At 36.2% G+C, this 14478-nt stretch overlaps 1 protein-coding gene across 1 annotated transcript in view; it reads left to right on the top strand.

Moving 5' to 3' along the window:
- Positions 1 to 2895: 2895 nt before the first annotated feature.
- Positions 2896 to 14478, top strand: part of LOC107592515 (serine protease hepsin-like) — a 13157-nt gene continuing 1574 nt past the window's right edge. The window contains exons 1-5 of the mRNA XM_016282048.1: positions 2896 to 3114; positions 3815 to 3921; positions 9453 to 9554; positions 9640 to 9681; positions 10174 to 10251. Coding sequence (XP_016137534.1) covers positions 3903 to 3921; positions 9453 to 9554; positions 9640 to 9681; positions 10174 to 10251 — 241 coding nt within the window. The 5' untranslated portion in view covers positions 2896 to 3114; positions 3815 to 3902. The remainder of the gene's footprint in view (positions 3115 to 3814; positions 3922 to 9452; positions 9555 to 9639; positions 9682 to 10173; positions 10252 to 14478) is intronic.

Raw genomic sequence — 14478 nt, 5'->3', positions numbered from 1 at the left:
TTCGGTGCCTTGTTCAAGGGTCTCACCTCAGTCGTGGTATTGTAGGTGGAGAGAGCGCTGGTTATTCACTCCCCCCACTGACAATTCCTGCCGGACCGGAGACTGGAACCCGTGACCTTCGGGTTACAAGTCTGACTCGACTCTCTATCCATTAGGCCACGATTGACCCCATTATTATTATTAATAATAGTAATAATATTATTATTATTATCGCAAAATACTAAATTGGGCATAGAGCATACATGTTTATGGTATTTATGGCTAATATTATGAACTAAAGAGCATAATAATAGTAATATACTTTATTATGAATATTACTATTAAATTATTAATATTATACTATTCAATTATGCTCCCAGCTCCTTTTCATGATTTCATGATTTTGTAAAAAATATTTGTTACTACATAATCATACGTATTGGGAACCAATGTTATTTTATGAACAATAATATGTAATGATTTAATGTAATGAATTAATATGTAATGTTAAATATTAGTTTTAATTAGTTATTATTATATTAAAAATAATAATAGCCATGATGACGATGATGATTATTATTAGAAAATAATGAAATGGGCACAGAGCATGCATGGTGTCACGATACTTCTGTTAGGGAGACGAAGGCACGACGAAGATTATAACAAATCCTTTTAATGGTAATTCACACAAAGAAGAGGATCTAACACACAGGGTAGCATCAACAATTTCCAGACAAAGACAGACAGACTACATTTTTTAAATACGAGAGCAAATGAAGATAATTAATGACACACACCTGAACTAAATGACACAATCAAACACATACTGTAGGTCACACAGAGCACATGAGGAATGAAAACAGAACAAAGGTCCAATGGGGTGTGACAGATCACCCCCCTCCCAGAAGGCTTGACCTCACGCCATGGAGACAAAGAGAGGGACGGAGGGGGACATAGGAGGAGGACACAAGGAGTGGAGAAGGGATGGTGACCGAGGACGGCGAAGGGCTGGCAGAAAGGCAGGCAGACAAGACAGGTGGAGGCTCTGGCGGAGGACGGACACCCGGGAGGAGGACCACGACAACCAAAGTCCAGGGTGGAGCTGACGGAGGGAGGAGCCAGGAGGGAGCAGGAGGAGACAGGTGTGACCCAGGCCACAGCCCTGATGGCGGCCCATGGTGGAGCCGACGGAGGGAAGAGCCATGGTGGAGGAAGGGCTGCCGACTCCAGGGGGTCGACCGATGGCGGCGGAGCAGGTGGTGGTGGAGCCCAAGGAGGAGATGGAGAGCCAATGAGCCAAGGTGACAGGGAGGATCCGGAGGGGTGGGCCAAGGCGGAGCAGATGGCTCAGGTGACCGAGGCGGGGATCCGGATGGCCGTGGTGGAGCCGGAGGGAAGGAGGAGCCTGACAGAACCAGAGGGATGAGGTGTAGCTGGAGGAGTAGAGTCCCGAGGCGGCAGATGGTTGACGACAGACCAAGGCGGAGCCGGAGGGACGAGGGAGCCTGGCGAAGCTGGTGGACTGACGGGCCACGGTGGAGAGGAGGGAGCTAGGAGCCATGGTGGAGCCGCTGGGTCGCAGGCCGAGGTGGAGTGCGGGGCTCAGAGGCTGGAGGCGGAGACAAGGGATCCTCCAGCCAAGTCGAGATTGGCAGAACCGCTGCGATCCCACCTCACAGATGGTGGGCTGAGGGTGAGCAGAGGGGCTTCCAGGACGCAGCAGTGGCAGAGCTGAGGCAGGAGAGGGAGGGTGGGTGGGTACAGGTAGAGGGTTCAGGGAAGGAAATGGTTTTCTATAAAATGGCCAGAATGAGGCATAACAATAAACACTTACTGGCTGATATAGCACTATTGCTAGATTTTTATTTATTTATTATTATTTTTTTTTTTTATTAGACATTAAAGACATAACATGCAACATTTACAACTTTAACAAGACATCCAAAAAGATAACACAATTAAAGGAATGGGTTTACATTACATAGAAAAAAAAAATTAAAAATCAATAATACTTAAAGAAAAAAAAGAAACAAAGACAGCATATACGAATCCTTATTTTCGTTTCATAATATGATGATGCCCATATATAGTTGTCATCGGAATTCATGGGCGGGGATTATGGTAATTGAGAATGAGCGTGCACGCTCGCTTCATTTACGAATGATTGGAATTCATTAACATACACATTTTTAAATATCAAATCTGATGTTTACGAAGCGTTTGGGAAACCGGAGGAAAGAAACTAGGTCACACAGAGCACATGAGGGATGAAAACAGAACAAAAGTCCAATGGGGTGTGACACATGGATTATAGTATTTATGACCAATCTAAACAACCAAAGAGCATAATAATAATATTATTTTACGTGTATTATATTAAATAAAATGATGTTCCCATTTATATATTTTTTTTGTTTCACGTAACATAATTCCCATGTTTTGCTATTTTATAAACAACAATCTATTACTAATATTTAAAATATATATATTATTTAATAAGTAATGTTAAATACTAATTATTTTATATTTAATATGACATTACTAATAACAACTGCTTTTGATAATAATTATTATCATTGTTGTTGAAAAATAATAAATTGGTCATAGACCATATGTTTATGCTTTTTATTAAGTCTAAAGAAGTAAAGGGCATAATAATGAATGGTATATTATCAATATTAATACGATTTTGAGAATGTTATAATATGAATAATCTTTATTTTATTGATTGCATGGTTTTTATAGATTTATAAATCTATAAAAACCATACAAGGCATCATGTATCTCGCAGTCGTCTTGCTCACGAGTGCTTCATCAGATGAGCTTCTGCTGAAGGGCGGTGGAGCGCTCACAGATCCACCTGTCCACCTGCGCTCTCCTGAGACTCGCTGCTGACCGGAAGAGGGAGGTTTCCACTCCAGCGAACAGCGCAGAGAGAGCAGAGAGAGTGAAGTGAGGAGAAGAGCTGTCCTGCCTGCCGGAGAATAGCTTCATTTAGCACACAATAAAAGAGTGAAGGACTCCGGGAAAAGGGAATGTCAGCGCGAATATCTTGAAGAAACCACTGATTTACTTCTTCACCTCTTTGTTTCTTATTCAAGAGTTTATCCAAGAACCTGCAGTGGAGAGGTAAAGGTGAGAACTTAGGTTTTTACTATTAAGAGCATCGATGAAACTGGAAGTAAACGAATTAGACATGAATCTTTTATATCTTCCCATTATGATAATTTCTATCCAATAATGATACCATCAATTACTTATAAGATCATTTATTTTTTCAGATATTTTTCACCTTATGTAACAGGGAATCAGGACAGAGTTCGTTATATTGGATTTTTTCCTTTTTTTTACTGGATGTAACTTTTTTCACTTTTAACTTACATTTAATAATAATAATAAAAAAAGTGAAAATAAATGTGAGTATTTGGAAACAAGAAAAAGTCAATATGTAGCTGAACACAAGTTACAGAACGCTAGACACCTTTAAGTTCTCTAAAAGTGTTTAATTATAAAGACCAAATTTAAAGTTACAAATCACAGTAATAAATTAATTATGCGTCAACCAGTTTGAATTTAATTATTAATTAAAAAAAATGTAAAAGTTAGTATCAAGGACATAAATGAATGCACAAATTAAATTTAGGGCAACAAAATTAGTTTGTGTTCCTATTAAGTTGAAAATATTTTTTACAGTGATTGTTAATAACAGCACAGACTGTATCCCTCTGAATTTTTTTCTCAGTTTGCCCTTTGGTTTATTTAACTTGCTTAACCCATCTTTGTCCATGGCAGCGGTCGGACTACTTTTTATACGTATTTTCCTCAACATTTTCAGGTTTGAAGAAGCAACAAATCAAGGTTTTGAGGAGGAATCATTGGAATCTGTTCAAAGCTTATTTTTCAGTTTTCAGTTTTGGATAAAGATGCCAGAGAAGAAGATCGGTGAGTACTCAGCTATTTCTCTCCCTTTTGACATCAGACGAGTGCCATGTTAAAGATTAACAGTGATGGGTCATGTACTCGATTTGTTTTGGTCAGTCTGAATCTGTGTATTACTTTGACAAAAGGCCAAAAGGTGTCAAGACATGACATGACGTGATGTGCCATACAGCTGTTTACCTGCACAGAAAAGCTAAATGCAAGGGTGCAGGTATGATTTTGGCATAGGTGGGGACATAACGACAGACAACAGACATTTCATTGTCTGATCAAAATTATTGCTAGGGACAATTTAGTAGTTGCTGGATATTGGTAGGGACTCTACTGATTTCTGAAACCTAAATCATAACAAACATAACATAATCACAACATTCTAAATCATAACAAATGATGTCCAACTTTGGAAACTAAAGTTCTCTCCTTAAATATAAAGAGGGCAAACAACAGAATGGATGGACATAACTATAGTGAGTTGCTGTTTTGTTACGCATCTGAGGAAGTTGTTATTCACTTGTTTGGCATTGTACCACACAGAGTAATTTTGGTCAGATTTTTTTATATGTTCATTCAATCTCATTTTGACTTTTCTTTCTGTTTTAAAGATGTTTTCTTTGGATTGTTCACGTACCCAAAATATAATATAGGAAAATATAAATTAATTAATTTGTTTCCTGCTAGCTGAATTTCACATATAAAAATCTGGATCCAAAGTTGATCTAGACAAGTATATGGAAACTATCCAAAGCTCTGTTAATGCTAAAACAGTGAAAACTGCATCTATTTGTGTCCTCTTAAGGTGTAAATGTATTCCTTTTTTTTGGTTAACCTGGCAACGCATCCCTCTTGAAAATGACCCATGGTTTTACTACAAAAAAAGGTTACTATAGTTAAACCATAACCACAAATGAACTTTAAACAAATTTTAGTTTAACCATGGTATTTGTAGTAAAACTGTGGTTATACAAAAAAACATGGTTACTACACTTTTACTGTAACGAAACCATGGTTAGACCAATTTCCCTATTTTCCTACTGCCTTAATGATTTGATATTTTGTACTGTTTAATTAAAAAAGATTCGCGCTCTTTGCTCCGAAGTTCCGATCTGAATCAAAAGATTCATGAACCCACTCCGAAGTTCGGATCTTATTTAAATGATTTGCGCTCCACACTCCGAAGTTCCGATCTGAATCAAATGATTCATGATATGCGCTCCGAAGTCTCGATCTGAATAATGATTCGCGAACCATCATTTCAGATCGGGACTTCAGAGCGCGAATGCTGAACCTTTATTTGAATAGTTTTAGTTTTAAAACATTGCAAAAAAAAAAAAAAAAAAACTAGGATATGAAAATAACCTTTACTGTTTAAAACGTTATGCTCTGATTTAAAGGGGTCATATGATGCTGCTAAAAAGAACATTATTTGGTGTAATGAAATGTGTTTATGCGGTTTAAAGTAAAAAAAACACATTATTTTCCACATATTTGTGGATTATGCATTATGTATGTACAGTATAACATTTTTTCTTGTATTTTGTTTTCATTCAGTTTTTTAATAAATGCTGCTTGCTTGATGTAGATTAGCAGTTTAGCATTTTAAAAGAATGTTCTGAACCAAAACAGTCCTTCATAGTGGATGCGTTTCATTGTAGAGGCCATTTTAGTGCCGTGAGCTAAAGGCCGTTGTGATATTTTAATTTGGCTGCAAAACTTGAATCATCCAGGTATGACCATCTTGAGTAAGAGAGAGAGAGAGTAGTGTACCATGAAGAAGCTCTGTCTCATACAAACCCCCACTCAGACAAAAGTACTTCTTGTTCTGCGGTCAAATGGGTCATGGCAGGTGCTGTAGAAACGGTCTGAGGCAGTGGGGAAATCCTCAGGAATGAAACCAGAGAGCAAACAGGAAAACTTCACACTGTTTCAGTTTTGTTCTGACCTCTAATGTAACTGTTCAAAGCTGGGCTTGGACGAAACGTCACCAGTCAGTTGAGAGTCAAGATGAGATATGGATAGTCTCATTTTCACTTGATACTCTGATATGTTTCATGCTCATTGTTTAACAGCTTGCATCAATGACTAAGACATTTAACAAATAGAACTGCAACAAGTTCTCAGGTACACTCTTAAAAATAAAGGTGCTTCAAAAGGTTCTTCACAGCGATGTCATAGAAGAACCATTTTTGGTTCCACAAAGAACCATTCAGTCAAAGGTTCTTTAAAGAACCATCTCTTTCTTACCTTTTTGTAATCTGAAGAACCTTTTTTTCACCACAAAGAACCTTTTGTCAAACAGAAAGGTTCTTCAGATGTTAAAGGTTCTTTATGGAACCATTTAGACAAAAAGGTTCTTCTATGGCATCGTGAAGCACCTTTATTTTTAAGAGTGTAGTTTCAGTCCAACTTTTATTCTAGATAATACAATTTGTTGTGTTATTAGATGCTCTCTGGAATGCCACTTAACAGTGTAAATCACACAACTGGTTTTCTACATTATAGACCTTAGGGTAACAGCATATTGAATTTTTGACAGAAATTAAAATGAGGCTGTGAGTGATAGAAATAAATGTGTTCAATGGATTGTATTGTTGTTTAACAACATACCGATTGTTCAGTTGACGAAACTTTCTTTAAAAAAAAAAAAAGTATACAAAAACACTCTTTATAATGTGTGTGCTATAGACTGCAGACTGTCTTGTTTTCATGCACATTTAATATGCTGTCTAATCTGACTAGGTCTAGTTGTCTAAGTATTATTAGTATTATAAAGTCTATTAATCAAAAGTTTGGGGTCGGTATATGATTTTTAAATGTTTTTGAAAGAAGTGTCTTATGCTCACCAAGGCTGCATTTATTTGATCAAAAATACAATAAAAACAGTAATATTGTGAAATATTATTACAACTTCAAATAACTGTTTTCTATTTATATATATATATATATATTGTCAAATCTAATTTAAACCTGAATTTTCAGCATCATTCGAAATCATTCGAATATGCTGATTTGCTGCTCAATTTTATTTGATCAAAAATACAATAAAAACAGTAATATTGTGAAATATTATTACAACTTCAAATAACTGTTTTCTATTTATATATATATATATATATTGTCAAATCTAATTTAAACCTGAATTTTCAGCATCATTCGAAATCATTCGAATATGCTGATTTGCTGCTCAATAAACGTTTCATATTATTATTACTGTACTATTAATGTTAATTTTATTTTTTCAGGATTATTTTATGAATAAAAAGTTCTAAAGAATTTATTTGAAATGGAAATGGAAAAACTGTAGTGTATGTAAAAAATAATGGTAGTGACTTTCGGGTCTCAGCTCTTGGTGTTTAAAATTAAATTCAGTGAAAGGAAAAACAGCAGCCCACCACCATTTTTCTCATCATGTCAGAAATATCAGTCTAACATCTCTTTCCATGTGCTATTTAAATTATCTGCGACCATACCTCCCACAGAACTGATGAGAGCATGAATCATCGAGTTCCGGCATGAACGAATTTCCCAGCAAAAATCACACATCATTCCCTGAAGGACAATCCACCCCCCAAAAAATGAAGATTGTTTTCATCATTTACTCACTTACTTTGTCATTCCAGACCTGTATGAGTTTCTTTCTTCTGTGGAAGACAAAAGAAGATATTTTGAAGAAAGCTGGTAATCAAACCGTTCTGGGTCCTGTTGACTTCCATATTATTTTTTGTCCATAATATGGAAGGCAATGGGAGCCGAAATGCTCTTCAAAATATCTTCTTTTGTCTTCCACAGTATTTAAATACTTTTAATAGATGTTTCTACATAAAATGTCCCTATGACCCAAAGGCTTGTGAGTTCAGTCCTGCTGCAGAGCTGCAGCAACCTGTTTTGTGTGTTTGTTTGCTCTGGGCTTATCAGACAGCACAGTCTCTGCAGTCGTCTGATGTTGCATGGGCCGACTGTTAATCATCACACCAGAGCTTATGCACAAGCTCCTCACAGTCAGGAAAACACATTTTGAGATGATCCACATGGCAGCCGCATGTGCAGAAACGCCTGCACATTTCACCAGAATCTGAAACCCATCAATCACAAAATCCTACACATGCCTCATCCTACACATGGTTGAAGCCATGGGTCATTGGTACGGTAATGCATGTGCTTGCAAATTTGTAGGGAATGCAGGTTTGAAACTGGCGTGCATATTTCCTAATACTCCCAAAGGAAGATTTATTGCAGATTTATTGCTCAGAGGTTGCCCTTTTTTAGCTCACGAGACTTGTACATTATTTTCTTAAAAATATTATTTTTGACAGAAGCAGCATTTTACACATGCAGGAAATATTTTCTCCTTATACTGTCATATTGTTACCATTGAATAAAAGGAAAAACAAAATGTAAACTTAAGAAGAGTATAAAGATGCATTTACGATCATATATGTGTATATGAATTCAATTCATATTCATATAAATAAAAGGTATATTATATTTATATTTAATATATTTATAATATACTTAAATTATTTTCATTTATATTATACATTAAATTAAAAATATATAAATATAGAGCTGTTAATACAGTATATAATTAATAATTATATACTTATAATAACACTAAAACACTTAAATTATTAGGGTATTTATATTTCAGGACAAATATCTGAGAAGCAGGACACCCCATTTGTATATCAAAGTCATATTTGTATGTTTATGTGTTTTATCTAGGATGATAATGGTTATGAATGAGCAATACTGGTCCTAGGTGAAAGAAATGCTTGTAAACTAGCTGTGGTGACTGCTCAGCGCATGCAGGTCTTTGTGGCATTGGTCACTTACCACGGACATGGTTACATCTCTGGGAACATGCTGACACTGGTCTCGCTCTCTCGCTCTCTCTCTCTCTCTCTCTCTCTCTCTCTCTCTATATAAATATAGAGCTGTTAATACAGTATATAATTAATAATTATATACTTATAATAACACTAAAACACTTGTGAGATTATTAGGGTATTTATATTTCAGGACAAATATCTGAGAAGCAGGACACCCCATTTGTATATCAAAGTCATGTTTGTGTGTTTATGTGTTTTATCTAGGATGATAATGGTTATGAATGAGCAATACTGGTCCTAGGTGAATGAAATGCTTGTAAACAGTAGCTGTGGTGACTGCTCAGCGCATGCAGGTCTTTGTGGCATTGGTCACTTACCACGGACATGGTTACATCTCTGGGAACATGCTGACACTGGTCTCTCTCTCTCGCTCTCTCTCTCTCTCTCTCTCTCTCTGTGTGTGTGTGTGTGTGTGTTTGTGTGTGTGGAGAGAGAGAGAGAGCTGATCATGGCACTGAGATGAAGTCCCACGTTTACTTTAGCAGTGAGGAATTGATGACTTTGAACTATTGATCTCGTTCATGGTTCTGTTCTTTTCATCAGCTCTGTCATGATTTATGTGTTTGCGCACAGGCATGTATTGTAAGGTTCACAAAATCTTACATTACTTCTACAAGTATAAACTTCATCTGGGTTTCTGTCCTACAGGAAATCCAGGGATGAGCATCTTCAGCTGGTGTCGGGTGGCCGCTGTGGTAGCTCTGATCTTGATCATACTGGGAGGGCTGGGAGCCGCCATCTGGGCCCTTGGTGAGACTTTCTACTTGCTGATTTAATGGAATACTGCAGCCACTTCAGAGACATTTTACACTTGATTTCTGTGTTTGTTTTTCAGTCACATATCTCAGAACAACAGAAGATACTGGTTTATTTGATGGTAAGCATTGTTCATTTGTAATCATATATAGCACTTAATATATATATATATATATATATATATATATATATATATATATATATATATATATATATATATATAGTTTCTAAGACAAAACCTACAGCCAGCGTTTGGCAGATGGCCAGATGGGTACAGTAACCGGCTGGGGTAACGTGGAGTATTACGGTTAGTAATGTCTCATTCTGTGTATTTAATTAAAGGTCACTGAAGTGCTGGATTCCAGTGTTTATCATCTCTTTACCTGGAACTGAAGTCTGTCTGGCTTTGACCTTTGTATCAGTTACCGGAGTGAGTGTTGTGTCTCCGAATGTACCGCATGCGTGACCAGCTTTCGATTATCAGACAATAACTTCAACTTTGCTTACATGTACACTAACTTGTGATAGAAACCTAACAGTAGGGCTGGATGATTATGACAAAAATCATAATTGTCAATTATTCCCTTGAAATTGCGATTATTACCATTATCAGTTTACACTGAATTATGTTTGCGTTTGGCAGATGGCCAGATGGGTACAGTAACCGGCTGGGGTAACGTGGAGTATTACGGTTAGTAATGTCTCATTCTGTGTATTTAATTAAAGGTCACTGAAGTGCTGCATTCCAGTGTTTATCATCTCTTTACCTGGAACTGAAGTCTGTCTGGCTTTGACCTTTGTATCAGTTACCTGAGTGAGTGTTGTGTCTCCGAATGTACCGCATGACCATGACCAGCTTTCGATTATCAGACAATAACTTCAACTTTCCTTACATGTACACTAACTTGTGATAGAAACCTAACAGTAGGGCTGGATGATTATGACAAAAATCATAATTGTCAATTATTCCCTTGAAATTGCGATTATTACCATTATCAGTTTACACTGAATTATGTTTATACTATTGTTTGATGCAACTGCATGCCGTATTTTTATATGAAAATAAACAAGCTGAAAACACTAACTGAAACACTTTTAGTGCTTTTCTATAGCATTAAGCCTCAAATGTCAACTATACATCGGATTGGTTTCTTCTTTAAATTATATTTAAAAAAAAAAAAAGTAAAAATATGAATGGTATTATAATGTTATACTAAAACGGGAAAAACCCTTAAGATAACATGCAGAAAAAAAGAAAAAAAAACGCATCTTAAGCATGCCGAATAACATAAGTGGACTTTGTGTCAGGAGTGGCAAAGGAAGAGGAATCAGTTGCAGGGATAACAAGGAGTTTATTGAGATTCGAAAACAAACAGGAACGAAGCCACTGTCCGAGAGGGTAATCTGGAGAGATCCCAACCAGGTCCGGGGAAGAGAAAGTCAGCTCAACAGCAGGCATCTAGGAAAAGGGGGTTTCCAGAGCAAATGGCCACGAGTAACAGTCCATGAGCAACGAGACAGTCCAGCTCTCCAAATAATTCCAGGGGCCAGAGAATGGCGATGGTGGGAGGGAGAGGGAGAGGAACTCCAGGAGGGAGCAGGGAACGCTGGGCAGCGAGGGGAAGGAGGCAGACAGAAGGGAGTCCAGCAGCCAGGGCAGACAGGGGCTGGAGAGGGCAGAGGGGAAGGGAAAAACGAACACAAAACTAAACGGCTGGAGCCAAAACTAGGAACTAGAAGGAACTGGGCTAGATCAATAAAAACCCTAATATCAAAAGTAAAAGAAAAGCTATGGAAACTAGGCTACACAAAACAGGAACCAGGATAAAAGTCAACAGCGACAAGAGCCAGGTTAACGCAGCAGAGCAGAGATTTCAATCTGGCACAAGACAGAAAACAAGAGGGGAATTTAAGGATGACTAATGATCAGAAACAGGTGTTACCCCTAACGAGATAAGGTAATGAGAGGGGCGGGGTAACAATAGACAATAGAGCACATGGCAAACATAATTACCAACTGACAGCCATGTGCTCCAGACAGACCAGGACACAACATAAACAAACCCAGCTCAGACCGGTGCCTTGACACTTTGAGCGATTAATTGCCGCTTTGAACGATTAGGTAATTGTGGCATCCATAATTGTAATCATGATTAGAAATTCGATTAATTGTGCAGTCCTTAGGGCTTATCACATTATTCCAGTGTTGTTATCACTTGTGAAAAAGAAGTGTGCTTAATCGTATTGAATGTGCACCTGTAGTGTACTTATCTTAGTGTACAAATCTTTAAGTATATTAAAAAAAACTGTTGCAGATAATATAATATTAAAAGAAATGAAACAGTACTTACATTTATTTAAATGTATTTAAAGGGTCAGTTCACCCAAAAATGAAAATTCTGTCATTAATTACTCACCCTCATGTCGTTTCAAACCCGTAAGACCGTCGTTCATCTTCGGAACACAAATTAAGATATTTTTGATGGAATCTGAGAGCTGTCTGACCCTGCATAGACAGCAACGCAACTGAAATGTTCCCAAGTCCAGAAATGTAGCAAGGAGATCTGTAAAATAATCCATGTGACATAAACCGTAATTATACGAAGCTACGAGAATACTTTTTGTGCACAAAAGAAAAAAAACCGACTTTATACAACAATTCGTCTTGAATAAAGTTGTTTTCTTTTGTCTCTTGCACACAAAAAGTATTCTCGTAGCTTCGTATAATTGCGGTTGTACCACTGATGTCACATGGATTATTTTACAGATCTCCTTGCTACGTTTCTGGACTTGGGAACATTTCAGGTGCGTTGCTGTCTATGCAGGGTCAGACAGCTCTCAGATTCCATCAAAAATATCTTAATTTGTGTTCCGAAGATGAACGAAGGTCTTACAGGTTTGAAACGACATGAGGGTGAGTAATTAATGACAGAATTTTCATTTTTGGGTGAACTAACCCTTTAAAGAGAGCACATTTTCATGACTATGTTTCTTAGCACACTTTAAAAAAGTGCACGTTATAATGATGTCAAATTAGTTTTAGCACTCTTAAGTTTAATTAATTGCATTTAATATACAATTAATCTATGAGTTAATTGTAAATAACATGCAATTAAGAGTTTGAAAACATTACATTCAATTTGCACGTATTTTCTTTTAAAGTATATTATTTCCATAATAAGTACTCTTTTTTTTAAGTATGTTAAAGGACACTTCTTTTTCACAAGATTAACAAAAACGTTGCTAATTAAATTGATACAGTAATCAATAAAGTAAAATATACTCTAAATATAAGATGAAAACCTAAAACTTAAAAAAAAATTAAATATAAATTAAATCTAAACAGAATTATAAAAAAATAACAAAAATGACAAAAGCACATAACAAAATTACTAAAACCTAAAATGAAATGAAATTAAAACTAATATTGAAATGAAAACTGAAAATATAAAAATAAAAGGCCATTTAAAATATGAATAAATACTATAATAGTATATAATAGTAGCACTGCATCATTATCATTCTAGCATGTTTCAGTTACGATGGGTATACTTTTAGGAAATTGTACAAAATATAGTTATATTTTTAGAAACGTTGCATGTTTTAAATGTTTATTCATGACTCTGTCCACTTACCTGCTAAGCCTACATTTACTGTAAACACATTTCCTGTGTGTTCATTAACACGGGTCATGTATTGTTGTCTTGTGTAGTAATTGACAGAATGTGATACATTGGTTGCCCTCATGTCATGTCAGAATGATCATATTCAAGAGAAGAATGCATATAAACATTGCCAATTTGCAATTGAATTACAAATGGAAAACTTGTTGGTGCGAATCATGCATGAACTATTTGGTCTTGGTCAGTTATATATGCATTCCCAGCTAAAAAAAACACATATTTTAACTTAATTCCATTAAGTTATGAAAATGTTTTTTTTTATGTTCTCTTAATGTTCAAAACATCCAGTTTTTTATATATATATTTTTTTTTTTTCTTGGCTATGCATTAGCAAAAACATTAAAGGATTATTATTTTGCAAACATTATGGGAATGTTGACTGAACAATCTGACACAAGTAGTAACATTTAAAAAATGTTAGACGAACATTCAAATAAATTGTTTCAGGAAAAAAGTTCCATGAATATTGACAATAACATATTGAAAATGTTATTAAAGACCTATTTTGAACAAACGTTCTACTAACGTTAATGGAAGAACATTTGTTCATAATTTTGAGAAAATTTTGCAAAAAGCAAAGTTCTGAGAATATTTCCTGGATGTATGTCACTCAAAAGAAACAAAATTCATAATTATAAATTTTGTATGTATTAAATCCCAACAGTGAGAAAAACTAAAGCAAAAGTTACTTGCCATAAAAAGGGGCAATGCAACACACTGTGATTAATTTCTTTTTATAATAGTGATGTAATTTTGTAACAAATTGCAATGCTTTTAAAGGCATAGTGCACCCAAGAACTAACATTCTGACTTCATTTACTCATCCTCATTTAATTCCAAACCTGTATGACTTTATTTTTCCAATATTCTTCAAAGTAACTTCTTTTATGTTCCATCAAAGAAAGAAAGTCGTACAGATTTGGAATGAAGTGAGGGTGAGTAAATGATGACACAATTTGGCGGCGCGTTCACACGCTGCGGCTTCTCTCTCTCCCGACAGAAAGGTGTTTTCGTGTTTTTTGTCTTGTGAGTCGCAGTGTTTTTGTACGCATTCGTCGCGTCTATTTGTTTCCAAGTGCGCATATTGTCGTGAGTTTCTGCTCAATGTCGGCAGAACCACAGACTCACACGTCAGAATGCTGTTCATAGACAGTTCAGCATTCAACACAATCATCCCTCAACAGCTCATTCACAAACTGGTCCAGCTGGGGCTCAACACTTCGCTGTGCAACTGG

The sequence above is a fragment of the Sinocyclocheilus grahami genome, unplaced genomic scaffold, assembly GCF_001515645.1.
Source record: "Sinocyclocheilus grahami isolate Dianchi unplaced genomic scaffold, SAMN03320097.WGS_v1.1 scaffold153.1, whole genome shotgun sequence".
Classification (NCBI taxonomy): Eukaryota; Metazoa; Chordata; class Actinopteri; order Cypriniformes; family Cyprinidae; genus Sinocyclocheilus; species Sinocyclocheilus grahami.
This window is presented reverse-complemented; position numbering and strand designations above follow the sequence as displayed.